This window comes from Callithrix jacchus, chromosome 8, assembly GCF_049354715.1.
Source record: "Callithrix jacchus isolate 240 chromosome 8, calJac240_pri, whole genome shotgun sequence".
NCBI classification, from domain to species: domain Eukaryota; kingdom Metazoa; phylum Chordata; class Mammalia; order Primates; family Cebidae; genus Callithrix; species Callithrix jacchus.
This window is the reverse complement of record NC_133509.1, coordinates 22,668,186-22,681,860: the sequence shown is the minus strand read 5'-3', so window position 1 is coordinate 22,681,860 and position 13,675 is coordinate 22,668,186. Positions and strand designations below refer to the sequence as shown.

Sequence of the window (13,675 nt, the reverse complement as noted above, 5' to 3'; positions counted from 1 at the left end):
ATATGGAAGCATGGGTGTCTGACACATCGCACATCTATCGCAAAGACCACGACTAACCTTAACGGACAAAATGAAGAAACTTTTTAAAGTCTACTGCATGACTGACTTTCCATAATTCAGTTATTCAATTATCATTAGCAACTCTAATTACTAGTAAGTATTAGTAATTCAATTATTACTAAAATAATTTTATAACAAACTGCATGGCTGTTTCACATCTGCTCCTAACTCTGGAGACTCTCTAGATTCAGGATAACGTATGCAGGAACAAAGTCCAAACATGACACTGGTCAAAAAAAGGCAATAATGAAGCCCTACAAGATAGGTCCCTAAAGACTCACTAAGATGGTGAATTTTCCACTGAGGATCTCAGAACGAAGAGGTTCCTCATGAGGCTTCAGCTTCACAATGCCTTCCCTCCTTCGAGTTTCCTAAAAAGGAAGCACAGCAGAATGTAGTAATATGAAAATACTGTATATCCAGGACAGCTCCATGTAACCACCAAATCTCAGAGGGAAGGTGGTTATCAGTGAATGAATTATAAATTTCATATCTAAATAAATTTCAGAACTAATTTCTTAACTAATACTACTTCATTTAATTGAATTATAATTCAACTAAATGGGACAGGTATGGTGGCTCATGATTGTAATCCCAGCACTCTGGGAAGCCAAGATGGGCAGATCACCTAAGGTCAGGGGTTCAAGACCACTGGGCAACATGGTGAAACCCTGTCCCTACTAAAAATTAGCTTCATATTGTGCTGGGCACCTGTAATCCCAGCTACTCGGGAGGCTGAGGCAGGAGAATCGCTTGACCTGGGAGGTGGAGGTTGTACTGAGCCGAGATATCACCACTGCACTTTAGTCTGGGCAACAGAATGAGACTCCATTTCAAATTAAAAAAAAAAAAAAAAAGAATTCGGCTAAATGAATAATAAAGTCAACTAAATGAATTATGAATTTCTTTGTAACCTGCTTCCAAGCCAGCCAACCATTTTCAGAATTCCTGTCCGAAGATCCTTTATCAGCCCCTCAGGTAGGGTATTTTTCTCTGAATTAGTAAGAATCATAATCCTGAAGAGTAACCAGTGTGTTACATTGAGGTTCAGGATCAAGGTCCTTAAACACGCAGCAGCACCAACATGGTACCAGGACACTAAAATATGAACCTCAAAATGTCTGGATGCATTCATCGTCACACATCTTCTAGGTTTAGGCCTCTCCTATGTTTGAATAGGAGTCCTCTCTCCACCTGATATAGTCTCCAACGATAGCTACCATGACTTCATTTTCCTCCCTCTGATGGCCAGATTCTTTTCTTCCTCCTCTTTCTTTCTTTCATTCTTTCTTTCCTTCTTTCTGTCTTTCTTTCTCTCTTTCTCTTTCTAATAAGAGACAGGGTCTCACTATGTTGCCCAGGCTGGTCTCAAACTCCTGACTTGAAGCAGTCCTCCTGCCTCAGCCTTTTGAGTACCTGGGCTTACAGGTGTGCACCACCATGCCCAGCTTGATGGCCAGATTTTTATTTATATCTTTATTTTTTATTTTTTTGAGCTGGAGTCTTACTCTATCGCTCAGGCTGGAGTGCAGTGGCACAATCTCAGCTCACTGCAACCTCCGTCTCCCGGGTTCAAGAGATTCTCCTGCCTCAGCCTCCCAAGTAGCTGGGATTATAGGTGCATGCCACCATGCCTGGCTAATTTTTGTATTTTTAGTAGAGACAGAGTTTCACCATGTTGGCCAGGCTAGTCTCAAACTCCTGACCTCAGGTGATCCACTCACCTCAGCCTCCCAAAGTGCTGGGGTTACAGGCATGAGCCACTGTGCCCAGTCTTGACGGCCAGATTTTTTACTCATCCCCATTTCCCTAGACATAGTCCATTGCATTCTGGTTCTATCCCAACCCAACTGCTACACTGGAAGCTCCTGCTATAGTAACCAGGATCTTCAAGTCATTGAATTCACTGGACATTTCAGTCTTCCTTTCTTTTTCAAAAAAATTTTTATTGGCACTGAGTCTCACACTATTGCCGAGGCTGGAGTGCAGTGGCATGATGTTGGTTCACTGCAACCACCATCTCCAAGAGATTCTCTTGCCTCAGCCTCCTGAGTAGCTGGGATTACATGTGCATGCCACCATGCCTGGCCAATTTTTGTGTTTTTAGTAGAGACAGGCTTTCACCATGTTGCCCAGGCTGGTCTTAACTCCTGGGCTGAAGCCATTTACCTGCCTCGGCCCCCCAAAGTGCTGGGATTACAGGCATGAGCCACTATGTCAGCCTCCAGTCCTCCTTTTAAATGACAAGATTCACCACTTACATTTCCTTTTTCTGGAGACATTCTCTACCTTTGTATTCCATGATAACAAAAAAATATCGTGGTTTGTCCTCTTTTATCAACTGCTTGTTTTAAATCTTTTAGGCTGGGCATGGTGGCTCATGCCTATAATCCCAGTACTTTGGAAGGCCGAGGTGGGCAGATCACTTGAGATCAGGAGTTCAAGATCAGCCTGGGAAACATAGCAAAAGCCTATCTCTACTAAAACAAAAAATTAGCTATGTGTGGTGGTGTGTGTCTGTGGTCCCAGCTACTCAGGAGGCTGAGATGAGGCAGGAGGATCAGTTGAGCTTGAGAGGCAGAAATTTGCAGGGAGCTGAGATCATGCCACTCTATTCGTGTCTGGGTGACAGAGCAAGACTTCGTCTCAAAAATAGAAAAGTGATTCCACAGAATCCAATGCTGCCTTATCATAACATTTATATAATTGTTGACTTATTCTGTTTATTTTCTTTTTATTTTTTTAAACAGAATCTCAGCCGGGTGCAGTGGCTCACACTTGTAATCCCAGCACTTTGGGAGGCCGAGGTGGGTGGATCACGAGCTCAGGAGTTCGAGACCAACCTGGCCAAGACAGTGAAGCCCCATCTCTACTAAAAATAGCTGGGGGTGGTGGCGCACGCAGTTGCAGTGAGCTGAGATCGTTCCATGGCATTCCAGCCTGGCAACAGAGCTAGACTCCATCTCAAAAAAAGAGAAGAATCTCACAGAATCTCACTCTGTTGCCCAGGCTGGAGTACAGTGGTGTGATCCTGCCTCACTACAACCTCCACCTCCTGGGTTCAAGTGATTCTCCTTCCTTAGCCTCCCAAGTGGCTAGGAATACAGATACCACCACGCCCAGATAATTTTTGTATTTTTAGTAGAGACAGGGTTTTGCCATTTTGGCCAGGCTGGTCTTGAACTCCTGACCTCAAGTGATCCTCCTGCTGTGGCCTCTTAAAGTACTGGAATTACAGGTGTGAGCCACCACATCCAGCCCTATTATCTCTTTCTAAATACTAATCTCTGCACCTGGAACATAGTAAGTATAAAATAAATATCTGTTCAGTAAATAAGTGAATATTGAATGAGCTGGTCCACAAGACAGATGTAACTGAGCTTCAGTTAGGCTAATCCTAGTGCTTGTTATCTCATTGCTTTTTTAAATTTAGGGAGATTTTGTATCTCTTTAGGAGGATTCTGACCCCAAAGTAATGTGCTGTATAGTATTTTATCAAAGACACTACTGGCCAAGCATGGTGGCTCACACCTGTAATCCCAGCACTTTGGGAGGCTGAGGTTGGTGGATCACAAGGTCAGGAGATCAAGACCATCCTGGCCAACATAGTGAAACCCCATCTCTACTTAAAATACAAAAATTAGCTGGGTGCGGTGGCAGGTGCCTGTAATCCCAGCTACTCAGGAGGCTGAGGCAGGAAAATCACTTGAACCTAGGAGGTGGAGGTTGCAGTGAGCCAAGATCATGCCACTGAACTCCAGCCTAGCAACAGAGTGAGACTCCATCTAAAAAAAAAATTAAAAAGACACTACTAACTGAGAAAGCAAGCATAAGCACAAAACCAAATTCCATACCCCCTCAAAAAACAAAATTCAAAACAAGGTAAAATCCTGATGCAGCTACATCTGCATAAAGATACTTTAAGATAATGGACCTAGCTAATACACAGTTGCTCTTTTTTTCCAGGGTTAAAACTTCCCTTCCTGAACTGCCCACTAAGCTCAGCATTCATCTGAATGGCCTTTCTAAAAGCCCTAGACATCTGAAAACCAACAGATTTTCATGTGGCCAGAGGCCAATGAAAAGAGCTAGGATTAAAATTCTAGGAAGGTGGAACCCCTCTCCCACCACCAGGATGCTGTCAGGCTTCTTCCTCAGTCTCCATCAGTAGAAGTGGCATCCTGGTCTATAACCAAAAGTTAGGTACAAAAGTAGTGCCTTCCAGCAGCTGCCTTGCCCAGCTTCAGCTATCACAGGGGCTCCTGGATATGGATCCATTTTTTATGGGAGTGGAGAGGACACTTAGAGAACCAACGTGTGTGTTGAGCATGACAGAGAGAACAGCAACACTTTGCCCAACTGCCACAGGTCTGGTCCACCCCAAGCAACATACTCTGAAGGAGTGGAACAATTCTATGGCACGGAGCACATCAAACTTCCTGGCCATGAGAAACTTGACAGCCACATTCCAAGACAGCGGGGAGACATTGTACTGAGCTGTCCACTTGTTAATCTCTTCGAGAAACTGCTTGGTAGCCTGTTTGACAAAGAAAGAAAGAGCAATCAGTAAGAAGAGGACATATTTATGGAGTCAAAAAACAAACAAGGAAGTAAAAACTATCATTCCTCCCCCCAAGGAAGTCTGAACACAATTTACTACAGGGAGCAGGTAAAGACAAAATATATATAGAAAAGTAGCCAAATGGCCAGGTGCAGTGGCTCACGCCTGTAATCCCAGCACTTTGGGAGGCCAAAGTGGGAGGATCACTTGAGGTCAGGAGTTCGAGACTAGCCTGACCAAAGAGGTGAAACTGAATCTCTACTAAAAATACAAAACTAGCCCAAGGTCATGGCACATGCCAGTAATCTCAGCTGCTTGGGAGGCTGAGGCAGGAGAATGGCTTGTAACCAAGAGGCAGAGGTTGCCGTGAGCCGAAATCATCTCACTTCACTGCAGCCTGGGCAACAAGAGTGAAACTGTCTCAAAAAAAAAAAAAAAGGAAAAAAAGAAAAGCGGCCGGGCCTTCCGAAGGATTACTGCCTGATGCACAGTGTGGTACAGCAGTCTCAGCTGCTGCTTTGGTCCCACAAGCCAACTGGACACAGTAAAAGAATCAGAAAATGGTTTTGCCTTTGGAATTTGAGAGTAGCAAAACTATTAAGAATTTAACAAATCAAAAGAGCAAATATTCTTTGTGCTGACTGACCCCACTGAACAAAAGATGAGTCACAGCTTAGAAAATATTTCAACTCCAGGTCAGTGGTTTGAATCTGTCTGTGCTTATGAAACACACGTTGTTAACACCTGGCAGCTAAGGAAGAGCTGGAGTTCAAACAGCTCTGGTCTTCCTTTGGGATAAGGTCTGAACTGATATATGGAGAAACTAACATTACCACTTACAACCCTCCTTAACCAGCTTTTCAGGTAAGGGTAAGATTTGTTTTGTTTTGCTTTTTTGAGACAGGGTCTCGCTCTGTCATTGAGGATGGAATGCATTGGTGGGATCACTGCTCACTACAGCCTGGACCTCCTGGGCTCAATTGATCCTCCTGCCTCAGCCTCCCAAGTAGCAGAGACTACACAAATGCATCACCATGCCTGGCTAACTTTTGCACTTTTTAGTAGAGATGGGATTTCTCCATGTAGCCCAGGCTGGTCTTGAACTCCTGGGCTCAAGCAATCCACCTGCCTCAGCCTCCCAAAGTGCTGGGATTACAGGTGTGAGCCATTGCGCCTGGCCTCAAGGGTAAGATTTGTTCCTGCATAGTCAAAAAGCATATTATAATTACATACTTATCCCACAATCATGTTTAAATAAAGAAAAACAAGACTTGACTATGGCCATGAAGATAAAGATACTAGAGAACTTGCTATGAAACACCTGAGAAGGTTGTCAATTAAGCAGGGTATGCTCTGGACACCATTCACTAGTGTTGAAATAATGGTATCAGAGAGAATAAAACCAGCAACACAGACTCCATGTTACATCAAACTCCCAAGAGCAGCTATACTTTTGAGATGAGCTTTGGGCAAGGAGCTAGCCACTCAAGAGATCAAGAATAATGTGCTGACACTCTCAGTTCCACAGGTAGCACCTTAAATCCTGTGTCCCAAGACAACCTAGGAGAGAGTAAAAAGCCAGACCTATAAGCTACACCTGCTCTTAAAATAAACAAAAAACTTCTGTCTCCGGAGATGTCAGTCACCTAACCCCAAAGGAGAAAGTTTAGTGTGGTTTGGGATTTATAATTTGATGTTACAATGGTGCAAAAGTGGTAAGCGTTTAGCAGAAACTGTATTTTGAATACCCAAACAACTATTTCATTTTTTGCTTTCGGTATTTGGTAAACTACATGAGATACTCAACACTTTATTATAAAATCAGCTTTGTGCTAAATTGCCTTGCCTAATTCTAGGCTAATGTAAGTGCTCTGAAATGTAAGTGCTGTGAGCATTTTAAGGCTCAGATATGAGCTGAAAATCATAGCTCATATGATGAGCTATGCTCAGTAGGTTAAGTGTATTAAGTGCATTTTCAACTTTTACTGGATTTATTGGTACATAACCCAACAATTAGCCAAAAAGCACCTAGGCCGTCTTCAGTTCTCAGTGCTAAACTTATAAGAGTCACTGGCAAACTAGATATGGTCCCACAAAATATTTAGACAAGGTCACTGAGTCATGCTGACCATAACAGAAGGAAAGCCTCTAGCTAAGAGAACAAACATATAGTAAAAATAGAACACAAATTGGAAAGATCAAAACTGGATGGAGCAATGGGCTAGAATGGTACTCAGAAGCCACACAGACTTTGGAGTCAGACAGCCAAGGGTATGTACACCAGCTGTTACCACTCACTGTTCAGAATCCAGGTAAGTGACTTAACTTCTTTGAACCTTAGTTTTGACATCTATAAAATGGGGGTAATACTACATAAAATCACAAGAGGGGAGAAGAGGTAATATTTGTAAACTTCTTAGGACATAAGCCTCAACAAATTGTAGCACACATTAAATCTAACAAAATGAAATTTAAGGATAAGTGCAAGTAAATCAATTTTAGAAGCACCAGATGAAACTTAACAGGAGTGCGGAAGAAAGAAATGAGAAATCTTAGTTGGCTTCAATCTATGAGTCAAAACTTGCTAAGACTGCCAAAAATTATCATGAATTTGGAGCCCATTACAGAAGCACAATGTTCAAAACAAAGAGTCCTATCAGACTTCATTCTTGATACTATCTTTAGTCCCGAGTGCTAAACTTTAAGAGGTCACTGGCAAATTAGAATCAATCCAGGACAGATGAGAATGGTTAGTAGCTCTGAAAACATAGTAACTAGCCTCTTTCTTCCTGGCTCTGTTCCCTCCACTCCATCCAAACAAAGCTCCCTGATAACTGCTTCCATCTCTATTCCCCAGTAACACGTTCATGTTCACATATCCCCCACAACATATTCACATCCCTCACACTCAATTTTGCCTCAGTCTCAAAGCCCCAAATGAATCTGACAGAAGTGACTTGTTCACTTCTAGTCCACAATTCTAGGATGTGGCATGTCAGCCTTGCTGCTAATCTGGCCCTGGCCTGCAGATTAGACTCGATGCTAATCTGTACCAAATCTAACTGGCCCGCAAGTTCTTCCTAAGGCTGAGACCCAACCCTGTGCCCTAGGTAACTGAATCAATCCTGAGTCTGAGTCACATACTCAAGAAACCAGGACTCTTCCTGAATGTCTCCTTGACCCACACCTCCATTACTCCCTTAAGGGGATGCAGCTGGTCAGGAATATACAATTAGGCAACATCAGTCATCTCAGACATTGTAAACCTGCCAAACCAATGCTTCTTTTATGTTTTATGTTTTAAAGACAGAGTCTCACTCTGTTGCCCAGCCTGGAGTATTGCAGTAACAAAATCATGGCTCACTGCATCCTCGACCTTCCAGGCTCAAATGATCCTCCCACCTCAGCCTCCCAAGTAGCAGGGACTACAGGAGCATGCCAGCATGCCTGGCTAATTAAAAAAAATTTTTTTTTGAAATGGAGTTTTGCTCTTTTGCCCAGGCTGGAGTGCAATGGCACCATCTCACCTCACCACAACCTTCGCCTCCTGGGTTCAAGTGACTCTCCTGCCTCAGCCTCTCAAGTAGCTGTGATTATAGGCATGCACCACCACAGCCAGCTAATTTTGTATTTTTAGTAGAGACAGGGTTTTTCCGTGTTGGTCAGGCTGGCTTGAACTCTCAACCTCAGGTGATCCCCCACCTTGGCCTCCCAAAGTGCTGGGATTACAGGCATGAGCCACCGTGCCCGACCTTTATAATTTCTTTGTGTTGCCCAGACTGGTCTCAAACTCCTAGGTTCAAGTGATCTTCTTGCTTTAACCTCCAAAAGTGCTGGGATTACATGTGTGAGTCACCATGCCCGGCCTAGATCAATACTTTAAAATCCAAAAAGGCCCTCAGATAAACTCAGGAAAAAAACTTATATCGTCTAATGGTACCTATATTGTAAAATGGTACAAGATGAGGAGCTTATTGTACCTAAGAGACTATTTGCAAACCTACAAAGGATGAAGTCTTAAACAGCTGCCTGTCATCTGGACGTCCTCACTGCAGTGTCCAGTTCTAATTCCAGCCACCGTGCCCAGCCAGTGAAAATTTGCATGTTTAACAAGCTCCCAAATGATGCTGATGTTGGTGGTCAGGGAAACACACTCTAAGAACCACTGCTCCAGCCAGGTGCAGTAGCCCACACCCATAATCCTAGCACTTCGGGAGGCCAAGGCAGGAGGATCCCTTGAGTCCAGGAAATGGAGGTGGCAGTGAGCTATGACTGCACCACTTCATTCCAGCCTGGGTGACAAAGTAAAACCCTATCTGAAAAAAAGAAAAAAAAAAAGCCACTACTCTAGAGTGACTCAATTTTTTTTTTGAGACAAGGTCTCATTCTGCCACCCAGGCTGGAGTGCAGTGGAATGTTCGTGGCTCACTACAGCCTCCACCTCCTGGGCTCAGGTAATTCTCCCACTTCAGCCTCCAGAGTAGCTGGGACTACAGACATGTGCCACCACGCTTGGCTAGTTTTTGCATTTTTTGTAGAGATAGGGTTTCACCATGTTTCCCAGGCTGGTCTCAAACTCCTGAGCTCAAGTGATCCACCTGTTTCAGCCTCTCAAAGTACTGGGATTGAGGTGTGAGCCACAGCACCTGGCCTCACTTTTTAAAAATTGTGGTACAATATACCTAACAATATTTATCATTTTTACTATTCCTAAATATGCAATTCAGTTGCATTAAATAAATTAACATTGTTGTGTAACTAGTGCCACTCTCTATAACCCAAAACAGTTTCATCATACCCAGCAAATACTCTGTACCCATTAAATAATAACTCCCCCTTCCCAACATTCTCCAGCCTCTGGCGTTCTACTTTCTGTCCCTATGAATTTACCTCATGCAAGTGGAATCATACATCAGCTGCCCTCCTGTGTCTGGCTTATTTCATGAAGCAGAATGTTTCCAAGGTCCATCATAGTAGAGCAAATATCAAGACTGCCTTCGCTTTAAGGCCGAATAATATTCCATTATATGTATATGCACCGTCTTGTTCATCCGTTCATCTACTGCTGGACACTTGGGTTGCTTCCACCTTTGGGTATTGAGAAGAGTGCTCTGACCAGGCATGGTGGCTCACGCCTGTAATCCCAGCACTTTGGGAGGTCAAGGTGGGCACATCACTTGAGGTCAGGAGTTTGAGACCAGCCTGGCCAACATGGTAAAACCCTGTCTGCACTAAAATTACAAAAATTAGCCTGGTGTAGTAGTGCATGCCTGTAGTCCCAGCTACTTGGGAGGCTGTGACAGGAGAATCACTTGAACCCAGGAGGCAGAGGTCGCAGTGAGCTGAGATCACGTCATTGCACTCCAGCCTGGGCAACGGAGTGGTACTCTGTCTCCCCCCAAAAAAAAGAAAAGAGAGAGAGAGAGACAGAATAGTGCTGCTATGAACATGAGTGTACAGGTATCTCTTTCAGGCGCTGTTTCAATTCTTTTAAATATATACTTAGGAGTGAAATTTCCAGGTAATACGGTAGTTCTGTGTTTAATCTTTTGAGACACTGCTAAACTGTTTTCCACAGCGGCTGCACCATTTTACATTCCTAACAGCAACGCCAACACTTGCTGTCCATTTGGTTTGGTTTTGCTTCTAACCATCCTAGTAGGTAGCGCTGAGCCGTTATTATCATCACAAGTTTTGATGTGGGCTTTTGCCAATACTTGTAGCATTGTAAGGGCAGCATGACAGCAGAGAGAGGTTCTGACCACTTTCCAGCTTCACATGCTCCTAATAGTTCCATTCAAAACACAAGTTTTCACAGTTGCTTCTAATTTTTTTGAAAATTACCTCCGAGGCTAGCATTTACTGAGCTTCATGTCGACTAAGAAAATGGGCTGGGCATAGTGGCTCACACTTGTAATCCTAGCACTTTGGGAGGCCAAGGTGGGTGGATCACCTGAGATCAGGAGTTCATAGACCAGCCTGGTCAACATGGTAAAACCCCATATCTACTAAAAATTTTTAAATTATCCTGGCAGTGGGGCTCATGTCTATAATTCCAGCTACTTGGGAGGCTGAGGCAGGAGAATTGCTTAAACCCAGGAGGCGGAATTTGCAGTGAGCTGAGATTACAGCACTGTACTCCAGCCTGGGCAACAAGAGCAAAACTCCATTTCCAAAAAAAAAAAAAAAAAAAAAATTACTTAAAAACAAACTTGTTTTGGAAATTTTCTTCCTCAACTTTCTTATACTTGACACAAGTTGAAAAAAAAGCTTAAAAACAGAAAACAAACAAACAAAAAAAACAGGCAAAGTGAAAGTACCATCGAAAAACAGTTTCCTAAAGCTGTTGCCTTGTCCCAGATATTTCACATGCTTTCCCACTATACTCACTGTGGTACTTAAGAGATTAAACTGTACATATATAAGACTATGGCTCCAGCTGGAGTGCAGTGGCACAACCAAAGCTCATTGCCGCCTCAAACACCTGGGCTCAGGTGATCTTCCTATATCAGCCTCCCAAGTAGCTGGAACAACAGGTACATGCCACCAAGCCTGGGTAATGTATTTTCATTATTATTACTTCTGTAGAGGTGGGGTCTTGCTATGTTGCCCAGGTTGGTCTCAAACTCCTGGCCTCAAATGATCCTCCTGCCTTGGCCTCCCACAGTGCTGGGATTACAGGCATGAGCCACTGAGCCTGGCAAAGATGGGTTTTCATAAAGGCCAAGAGCAGAGCTTCTATTCTGAGAGGTACAGCCAGAGGCTTATATAAACCCCCCAACTGCATTAACCTCATTAACTCATATAATTTCCATCATATGGAAATGTTTAGATCCCACTTATAAGTGATAAAGTGTGGCATTTGTTCTTTTTCTTCTTCTTCTTCTTTTTTTTGAGACAGAGTCTCACTCTTTTGCCCAGGCTGAAGTGCAGTGATGTGTGATCTTGGCTCACTGCAATATCTGCTTCCCAGGTTCAAGCAATTCTCCTGCCTCAGCCTCCCAAGTGGCTGGGATTACAGGCACCTGCCACTATGCCTGGCTAATTTTGGTAGTTTTAGTTGAGACAGGGTTCACCATGTTGGCCAGGCTGGTCTCAAACTCCTGACCTCAAGAAATCCACCTGCCTCAGCCTTCCAAAGTGCTGGGATAACAGGTGTAAGCCAGCACACCTGGCTGCCTCAGCATCTCAAAGTGTTGAAATTAGAGGCTTACACTACCACGCCTGGCCAAAAATAGTAATTTTTAAAAAGAGAAACATTTGAGAGGGAGAAATTAAAATGAAACCACATTATGATGCCATGGCAAGGCTCAACAGTGTTCTGCCTATAAAATTCCTTTGTCCAGTGCAGCGGCTCACACTTGGAATTCTAACGCTCTGGAGGGCAAGGTGGGAGGATCCCTTGAGCCAAGGAATTCGAGACCAGCCTGGGCAACACAACAAGACCCTGTCTCTATTAAAAATAAATACAGGAGCGTGCGGAGCCGGCCCCGCCGTGGGGCAGCGCGGGAACAACGCTGGTGGACACGGGGACCGGAGCCTCGACGGCTGAGTAGGGCTGCATGCCTCCTGCCAAGCCCGCCCCCTCGACCAGCAACCAGGGGCTGCCCCGCGCCTTCCTGCAGAGCCAGCGCACCCTATTCTACATCCTGGACGACCGGCGGCGCGGCTGCTGCACTTGCGCGAGATCGAGTCCCGCTGGCAGGGTGCCGACGCGCGAGCTGCCCCGCCGGGTGCTCCAGGGTCTGTGCCAGGTGGCCCTGGCCAGCAGCGAATTGATCTTCCAGCGCTTCGTGGCCGGCCTGTGCACCTCGCTGCTGAGGCTGACGACGGCCCCGGGCCCCAAGCGCACCACGGCCCCCCAGGAGACCAATCGCCGCTGCAGCTCCTGGTGTCGGTGCCCCCCTACTAGCCGCGACCTGTACTGGAGAGGAAGCCGCTGCCCCTGGGCGTGCTCGTTCTCCGGCCGGTCCCAGCAGCACGGGCCCTCAGCCCAGAGCAGCTGTGCCCCCGGTCCAGGGGGCGCCCTGCCCCGCGGAGACCTAGTAGCCCCACAGCGAGGCGCGGGAACGGAGCCCGAGTGCGGACGCAGGTACAGAGGCCTGCAGGCCCTGGAGGCTGACTCAGGGGATGCCCGGCGGCCCCATGCCCGAGGGGAACGTCGGAGGCTCACCATCACCGGCGGCGTGGGCTGCGGCCTGCCGATGCAGGTGAAGGAGCTGGAGCAGGAGGAGGTGCTGCTGCAGGGTTTGGAGATGATGGCGCGGGGCGGCGACTGGTACTAGCAGCAGCAGCAGCAGGAGTGCCGGAGCGCCAGCGCCGCCTGGGCCAAGCAGAGCCCGCGCCGACTTTGGGGCCGCGGGGAGCCCCCGCCCACTGCGGCGGGCCCGGGGCCTGGGGGAGCTGCTGGCTGTGGCCTGTGCCAGCCGGGCCCTGCCCATTCCTCCTCCGGGCCCCCTTGCCCTGCCCTGACGTCCACCTCGCCCCGGGCTGGCAGCAGCAGACCATCCTCATGCCGAAGGAGCAGAACCGACTCCTCACCCAAGAGGTGGCCGAGAAGAGTGAGCGCATCACGCTGCTGGAGCAGGAGGAGTCACGCTCATTAAGCAGCTGTTAAGGCCCGTGCCCTGAGCCAGCAGGACGGGGACCTCTGGACTCCACCTTCATCTAGCCGGTGTGAAGCCCAGCGAGCCCCCAGGGCCGGCCTGGCACTCAGCCCTTCGAGAGCAGGCCCCCCGTCGCACTCATCCTCTCTGTCTGGAGACCCCCGTCAGGCCCAGGCACAGTCCCTGAGTGGGCGCCTTCCTGCCCCCCTTGCCATCCGGCTCCCCAGGCCTGCCCCAGGCTGACCTAGCGCTGAGCCCTGGACTCGGTTTTGGCCCCTGGTGCTGACATGGGCTGGGGCTCACTTGAGTCAGCATGGCCTGCAGCTGCTGCTGCCGCTGTCAGTGGACACGGGGGAATCCCTCTACGAGTTAGCAGATCTCTGGCTTCCCCAGCGGTTTCCAGCGGCTTCCAGCGGTGCCGCCCTGGGTCGCTTCTCCAGGGAAAGGC

At 46.7% G+C, this 13,675-nt stretch overlaps 1 protein-coding gene and 1 pseudogene across 5 annotated transcripts in view; one reads left to right on the top strand and one right to left on the bottom strand.

Moving 5' to 3' along the window:
• LOC118145082 (tyrosine-protein phosphatase non-receptor type 9-like) overlaps positions 1-13,675 on the bottom strand; it is a 27,750-nt gene extending 14,075 nt beyond the window's left edge. For all 5 annotated transcript variants that reach the window (XM_078333785.1, XM_078333784.1, XM_078333786.1 and 2 more), the window contains exons 1-3: positions 13,531-13,675; positions 4,454-4,597; positions 342-431 (exon numbers count right to left, since the gene is read on the bottom strand). In XM_078333785.1, the coding sequence (XP_078189911.1) occupies positions 342-431; positions 4,454-4,597; positions 13,531-13,542 (246 nt within the window). In that variant the 5' untranslated portion in view covers positions 13,543-13,675. The remainder of the gene's footprint in view (positions 1-341; positions 432-4,453; positions 4,598-13,530) is intronic.
• On the top strand, positions 6,895-13,384 carry LOC144577521 (suppressor APC domain-containing protein 2 pseudogene; annotated as a pseudogene).